Source organism: Mus musculus, chromosome 15 (genome assembly GCF_000001635.26).
Source record: "Mus musculus strain C57BL/6J chromosome 15, GRCm38.p6 C57BL/6J".
NCBI lineage: Eukaryota > Metazoa > Chordata > Mammalia > Rodentia > Muridae > Mus > Mus musculus.
Window position 1 is genome coordinate 6,811,937 of NC_000081.6, and position 8,064 is coordinate 6,820,000.

General features: G+C 43.3%; 1 protein-coding gene across 5 annotated transcripts in view; it reads right to left on the reverse strand.

Annotated features, from left to right (window-relative positions):
• Positions 1 to 1,631: 1,631 nt before the first annotated feature.
• Osmr (oncostatin M receptor) overlaps positions 1,632 to 8,064 on the reverse strand; it is a 61,401-nt gene continuing 54,968 nt past the window's right edge. For 3 of the 5 annotated variants that reach the window (XM_006519973.4, XM_030248385.1, XM_006519976.2), the window contains 3 exons: positions 4,971 to 5,052; positions 4,646 to 4,718; positions 1,632 to 3,992 (listed from right to left, as the gene is read on the reverse strand). In XM_006519973.4, coding sequence (XP_006520036.1) covers positions 3,435 to 3,992; positions 4,646 to 4,718; positions 4,971 to 5,052 — 713 coding nt within the window. In that variant the 3' untranslated portion in view covers positions 1,632 to 3,434. The remainder of the gene's footprint in view (positions 3,993 to 4,645; positions 4,719 to 4,970; positions 5,053 to 8,064) is intronic. The other 2 variants (NM_001310469.1, NM_011019.3) reach the window with 1 other exon arrangement.

An 8,064-nucleotide genomic window follows, 5' to 3' on the forward strand; every position in this document is an offset into this window, starting at 1 on the left:
ACAGCATTCTACTAATCTAGGCCCATGGCAGTATTTCCATTTCTAATGTGTAAATGTAACTTATTTGCAAGATATAATTGTCTTGGAGGCTTACTGCTAAAATAAGTTCACCCTTTCTAGTTCTTTCTGAACTCTGGCTGGCTAGCTCAAGTCAGCTGTTCTGGCTCAAACTCTCCAAGCTGACTAATTCAAACTGGCTTCTCTCGGCTTCGGACAGAAATGCTCTGCTTTGCCTCAAAAAAGCCAGTAATACTGGCTTCTTCTGTCTTCACCTGCAACCTCTCTCTGTAACACTGTCCCTGTAAAACTGCCACCTCCCTCTCTCTTCCCCTACTCTCTGACATCACCTTTCTTTCCTCCCTGTCCTCGTAAGAGTTGGGAATATCCTATCTCTACTCATTCTGTCACATCTTTCTCCAATTCATCACTTTGTCTGCTCCTCAGTTAGACACCACTTTCAAAGATGGCTGCTTCCTTCTACAAACTGCCTTTACATACACTGGGGTTGAAGGTGTGTACTAAGGGTGTATCTGTGTGCCAGCCAAAGCAATACTCCAGGGAACGTCTATATTCTGGCCAGATCATATAGACCTAAACGGTCTTTGAATGTGATCCCTTACCAGAGCAGCCATGTTGCTGGTTTAAAGTTCCTTTATACTACTATCTTCAATTTCTAAAGTACTTGAAAATTAAGAACTTTCATTTCCTTGGTTGGGTCTGATTTTCTTTTTCTGCAAGTCCATTATTGGAATATAGAAAAGCTGCTAAGTTTTTAAATGCTGATTTTGTATCCTGCAACTTGCTGAATGTGTCTATCATATCTGATAATTTTCTCATGGAGTCTTTAGGAATTGATACATAGAATATATAAGGAACTTCAGAAAAGTGAAATTATCAGTAAATGGGCTGAGTAGACATTTTTAAAGGAGGGAAAAAAAACTGAAAAAGTGTACAACCTTACCCATCAATACAAGGCAAATTCAGAGCTTTGGGATTCCAGCCCAAGGCATGTTGATGAGGATGTGGGGTAGACAGCTACAGCTGCTATGGATGTCAGTGTGGTAGCTTCTTAAACTGCAAATAGACCCAAACATACCCCTTCTGCATGTACACCTACCTGGCAGACACATAAATCAGCATAGCACAGAAATATGTGCGTACCTGTTTTCATCGCTGCTCTGTTTACAATAACTAGCTAGGGCCTAAAGAGCCATCGACAGAGATGGATAAAGAAATTGGAGTATGTTCACATTGGATTTTATTCAGCTCTAAACTGTAAGACACTTGCAGGGAAATGGATGGAACCAGAGGTCATTATGTTACATGAAGTAAGCCAGACTCAAAGTCTGGTATTACTTCTGTTGCTGTTGGAGTGAGGACTGTCACATAGACATAGGAAGGAAACCACAGGGAGGGAGGACATAAGAAGACTTAGCGTGTGATGTGCTTCTGAACACAGACGCGTGCTGAACAGACCCTTTTTAGGTTGAAGGGGTCAATTTACATTTTGTTTAGTTTGTGAGGTGATATTTTTTCTTTCTTGTTTTTTCTTTATTTTCTTTTTCATTTTTATTTTTGGCTATAGTCAATAACTGTTAAGTCTTTATTCTATTAAGGAAATTAAAACAATGTGATCGTGAAATGTTTTAATTTGGGCTTTATTGAAACAGCAGAAATGTTTTATGGATTATTTTTTAACCAAAATTGAAATGAAAAACAAAATCACAAATCAATGTCATTAACATTTCTGGGTGCAAGTTTCCAGTGAGAAGTCCATTGACAAGAAAATGTAAACAGAGCATCTGCAATAGTGAGCAAAGTCTTCTCCCACCTAAACTACTCAAGATACTGGCTGATCCTAGCTTAGGTTGTAGCCATGCTTTCTAGCAAAGGCTTGGTATTACGTAAAGAGAAGATTGGACAGCTTGTGTTGAACATTCGTGGTTGCTGTTACTATGTTCTATGGCCACACCCTGTAGCACATGCTATAGCACTTAACAGCTGCACATGCGCACAAAGTCATCACTGCTACCACACGTAGCTAACAACAAAAGGAGAACCTCTCCACCTTGGTCTGCAATGTGACAAGCATTAAGAGGAAGGAACCGGTGTAAGTGTTCAGCTGTTACATATAGTCATTCCTCTATGGCACATTCCAGGAGTTGATTACAGGAGCTCTGCTGTTACCAAGATCTTCAGAAGTTTAGGCCTTAACCTAAAAATAGCATTGTATACAGTGAGTACTCCTCCATGCTGTGGCCTAATACCTGGTGCGTGTAAGTGCTATGGAAATTGTTAATACCTTATTTACGGAATAACAAGAAAAATCTATGAATTTAGTACAGACAATTTTTTTTTCCAGAATATCTTCTTTCTGAAATTGGTTGAATCTTGATGTGAAACCCACAGATAGGACCAAGTAGATTTTTGTCAAAAGACATGCTTTGGGTCCTTCACAACTGACTTCTACAGTTTAAATTATACCCAGTTCTGGGGCTATAGTATTTTAGCACAATAGGAATGTGAGACAGAATTTTCTTGAACCAGACAACCAAGCGTGCAAAAAGCAGAGATCAGCTCGTGAAATAGGTCATCTAGATACAGCTTGGGGTGGGGGCAGGGGCGGGAGGTGGTGTATATTATATGTAAAAGGCATCACTCAATGAAATGTCCTTTTTTTCCTGTTCTGAGGTAGTCAAAAACTAAAGAGGAAGACTGGAGTCTGTTGGACAGGATGCAGTCGCCTGGGCAGCAGGTCTGGAGCTCCTTGCAATCCTGTTTGACTGCAGGAGACGCATGAAGAGTCTCCTGTCCATTTGCACATCTTACTGGTTAGTTACATAAGGTGTAGACACGAAGAGAGTTCTTTCTGCTTTATCAGTGACCACAAGTTCTCATTTCAAGGTATGGCCAAAACCTAGTTTGTAGCCTTTCCATTAAATGTGATAAATCTGCACAATCAAAGTAAGCAATCTCTTGCGGTGCTAATCAAAACTTCTGACCCACTTGTTTTACCCTTAAACTTTTAAGTGTGAGGTTAAGTTTACAAGAAGATGCTTTCTCGCTGCAAATCAAAATCCTAGGACCACAGCCTCGGTGTGTAGTTTTGAGTAGGTAGGCTCTGCGAAATGACTGGTGTACACCCTATGTCAAGCTACTGCAATAAGGGTGAGCCTGGACCAAATAATAGCAAGGTCAGCATGCTCTCGGATCTGCCATTTCTAGGGAACGCCTTCAGGGTGAACACCATATTATATGGTCCTTAAGTCTGTTGGTCTGTAGTGATCGTTGATAAATCAGCACTGCAGATAATGAGTCTCCCCTCAACCCCCACCCCTGGAACCAACCAGGGCACGTGGTGTTGGCATGGTAACAGCTACATCTCCCAAAGTGCCTATAGTGTGTGGAGTGCATTTATTTGTGCTGCGTGGTGTTTACTGTTCACCTTGGCCTAAGAGGACCGTTGAGGTCAAGCTGTTATCCTCCTTCAGAGAAGGTGATGCGAGGCTCCCGGGAACTACCATTTGCCTTTTATACTCTGAACCATGCACTGGCACGGGTGGTTCTGTGGCAAGCGTGTCCTTGTCTCCGCACATGGGTGAAGCCAGCTGTGACACATAAATCAAGCTAGTTTCTTCAGTTGGACTTTCGACCAGGGGCTTCATGTAGTCATTTTTTAATACGTTCTGGAACTTGTTAGGTGGAGCCAATAGTCCAAGTTGGTGTGCTGTGTCTTTTAGGGGACCTGGAATGAGGCCATGGGAACCAGAGTCAAAAGCTGACTGATCGTAAGTAAAATTCTCAAAGAAGATGCAGGGCACAGGCCCTGAGGAATCCTTTTCTGTTGGCACGATTGGCGGCTTAGTGGGTACATCTTCAATGTGAAGTTTCCCAGAGCCTACACACTGTGTCTTGCTGCCTTCTGCTTTGTTTATCACTTCAAGGACATCTGGAATGCAGTCTTTGACATTCATTATTAAGTGAGGATTCTTCTGCAACGGAATCAAACATATGTTAAGATAAATGCACGAGGGAGTATCCAAGTGTATCGTGTGTACAGTGTGCACTGAGTTTCTCATTCCTTCCTGGCCATATGTGAACTTGAAGGTTGTGACAAAAACCATATGACTCACCAGGACAGAACAAATCATTTCTGTCTTAGGAATCTGTCTGACTCCCAGATGGATGAAGCCCTCCTCTCTCACCACTGACTTTTCTGGTAGCCCGCAATGAGTAAGATGTAATCACATTTGTTGGCTCTATGCTGGGATGGATCAAAACCAGGACTTCACTCATGCTAGGCAAGGCTACTCTGCCGCTGAGCTGTGCCCTGGTCCAGCCTGCCTCATCACTGTGTTTGTGCTTCTAATTTATTAGCTTTTCCTGAAGATGTATAAGAAAGCTTGATCAATAAAGCCTCAAACCAAGATGAGTTCTTTTCTGTCACTTACCACACACACACACACACACACACACACACTTTAGTTTTTCTTGAAGGAGAGTCTCACTACATAGCCTTAGAACTAACTATATAGATGAGACTGGACTCAGGCTCACATAGGTAGGGACCGCAGGCATGAGCCACCGTGCCCGGCTGGATTAGTTCTTCATGGGCATGGTACACATACAGCATCCCCACATTTACCTTGGATTTTATGAGTGACAGAATGCTGCTCTTGTACGGATTGGGAATGTCAGGGTAGCACTTCTCCTTCACCCTGGAAGAGTGGCAAGAACAAGACTGATGAACAAGTCAGAGGGGTCGGTAAGAGGGAGCGCTCTCAAGTATCCTCATACATGAGTCTTCTTTTCCCCATCCAGTGACCCAGAAGGCAAGCTTGTCAACTAGATTGCATATGCTCACCTCCGTACCTTTGCTCTCCCCCTCATCCTTTCCCCATATTATTCCGTACCACTTCTGTCTTACGGTCTGCTTCCAACTCTTGACTGAAGGCTTCCTCTCCACTTACCACTGACTTTTCCAGTAGCAGACAATGATGCTGAGCAAGACGCAGAGGGTCATGGGTAGTATGATCTGCAGCAGCATGTGGGCTAAAGAAGAAAAGAGAAAGGAGTCGTTTCCACACATACGTTGGCCTCCTTAAAGAAAGAAAAGGTTATGGGGGGGGTGGAGTGACGAATTTTCCATGTTGACTGATCCTCAACTCCATGTATTTATCCAAGACTCAGTAGGAGTCTTTTAAAATGAGTTTAATTCTGAAAAAAGAAAATCACTTCTCACAAATGAATAGGTCTTATGTATTAGATTTAGAGAAACTTAACTGGGTGGAACTTATAGGGAAAATTAATCTGAGTCTTGCCTGACTAGAAAGAGAGAAGTCAAAGGAGACTAGGTATGGGGGTGCATACCTGTAACCCTCCTAACATGAAGGAGGCAGAGCAGAAATAGCAGGAGTTCAAGGCCAACATGGCCCATATGAGACACCAACCAATGCAGAGTACCCTTTGCCATGAGTCAACAAACACTCCATAGTTCAAACTCATTAAGTCTGATAGAAGATACCATTACTGTCCAGTTTCTCATTCCCCACCTGAAGTGGTTTAAATATGCTTGGCCCATGGGAGTGTGGTCTTGTTGGAAAAAGTGTGTCACTGTGTAGGCAGGCTTTGAGGTCTCCTAGTGCTCAAGCTCCACCTAGTGAAAAAAGAGACCCTCCTCCTCCTCCTGGCTGCCTTCGGATCTGTAGAATTCTTGGCTCCTCCAGCACCAGGTTTGCTTGCATGCTGCCATGCTTCCCCCCATGATGAAAATGGACTGAACCTCTGAAACTATAAGTCAGCCCCCCCCCCCATTTTTTTTGTTTGCCTTTATAAGAGTTGCCTTGGTCACGGTGTCTCTTCATAGCAAACTAAGACACTACCCTAGCTCTGCGGTAGGTGGGAGTATTTTCCTCCACTTGCCTCGGGGCATAACCACATGCCTTAGTTTGGCCAATATGATGATCAATGGGTCATAGCTGAGGTCTAAGGAGAGGCTTCAAATATGCTTGTATAGTCACTCTCTTCTTTCACCCACCATGAAAAGAGTATGCCCAATGTAGTGCTGCTTTTCACAAGTGACTTTATATAAAAATACCTGACCAGACCCAAGCCCAGAGGTCAGTGTGGCCCAGTCAGCCAAGCCACGTTGGCATGGAACCTCTGATCAGAAGGGAAATATCTGTTTGCCACTGAGATTCTAAGGTTGCTTATCATATGTTAAAATTTGGCTAGGTAAAGGAGTGTCTGAACTTTTGATATCGTGACAGTTATCTCCTATAAAGTTCACACTCAGGAGTTACACGATAGAGCTACCAAAAAAATCACATAGATCATAATATTAACGAAGTTGAGCCACATTCAGGACTGTCCCAGGGTTATATGTGACTAGCGGGCTGCAGCCCGGAGAGGGAGACAAACCTTGCCTTACATTCCTTTACCCTTGTGCACCTTAACCGCCTTTAATAATTCTGCTTTATTTCTCAAATGTGTCCAACACTACTATTTTTAGTGCTTGTAACTCAACTAGTCAATCGCTTGGCTTTCGCAAAGAGAACATCCTAGGCAAATGACTGGGCAGGCTCTGAGGACAGTGTGCATGCAGGCACACATGGTCCTGTTCTTTTAGTGCGCTTCCCCTACCCTCCTCACTCCTTACCCAGTACCTGCCTGGACTACAAACACACACACACACACACACACACACACACACACACACACACACACACCACACACACACACACACACACACACACACACACACACACACACCACACACACACACACACACACACACACACACACACACACACACGACTTGGTTTGGATCCCCAGCTGGGTGTTGAGAAGTGTTGGAGTTTCTTAAGGGAGCCCCACCTGGGTAGAGGCCCGTACCAGTGTGGTGAGAATACTTACTCTCAAGACCTTCTAGTGCTGTGATCAGTTTTAAAATTTGGTAAAAGTATGGATTTACATACTCTTTACTGAAGGGCAAATGGGGGATGGGTATCCATTATGGGAAACGCTTGGAGCCAGAGGCTCTTAGGATTTCAGATTGCTTTGATTTGGGGAATATTTGCATATCCATGGTGAGATGTATGATGAGAGTCTGATTACAAAATTCACACAAGATTCATCTGCATTGTATAGACTGAAGATAATTTTATGCAGTGCGTGCAGTGTGCCCCTTTATACACGGCCAGAGGTTGAATTTTCCACTTGTGGCATTGCAGCCCTCAAAATGTTTTGATTTGGAATTTGGACTTTCCAATTTAGCATATTCAACCTGTGTGTGTGTGTGTGTGTGTGTGTGTGAGAGAGAGAGAGAGAGAGAGAGAGAGAGAGAGAGAGAGAGAGACATGGATGTAGAGAGACAGACATTGTATACAGCTCAGTGAATTTCTTACACCCTGACACATCCATCTAACCAGTGTACAGATCAAGAGGAGCATTACCCAGTGGACCACCCCCGCACTGTGTATCTCCAAGCAGACTGGCCCTTTCAGGGCGTGGAGCCGGTGTCTTCCTGTGCTCTGAAGTAGAACCTCACAGCAGAACTCATACCTGCTTCCTGTCACTCCTTGCTGCACCATATAAGTTTATAACTGTAGAAACATTGTTTTCATTACTATGTGATACTCCACTGTGTGGCTATAGCAGAGTTGTTTATCCTTCTCACGGGACAGAGAGTGGATACTTCCAGTTTGTGAGTCTCAGGAATTGTGCAGATGTGGATGTTCTATTCTAATACTCATCTGTAGGCATTTGTGGTGTATATGAGTGTATACCTATATACAGACAAAATTTCTTTAAGCTGTACATCAAGAAATGAGGGCCTAAGCTCCACATTGAGCATACACCTTCCTTAGAAGACACTAACATGACCAGTTTCCCTAAGTTACTGTGCCAACTTTTTCCTCCCTACATACAAGGTGTAAGAGTTCCAGTTTTTCTACATCTTTGCCAACATTGGTTTTCATTTTGTTTTTCCAAATGTTTGATTTCAACAGCCATCAGGTGAGTTTTGAAAACTTCTGAAAAGTTAACTCCAGGGGCTGCTTGCCT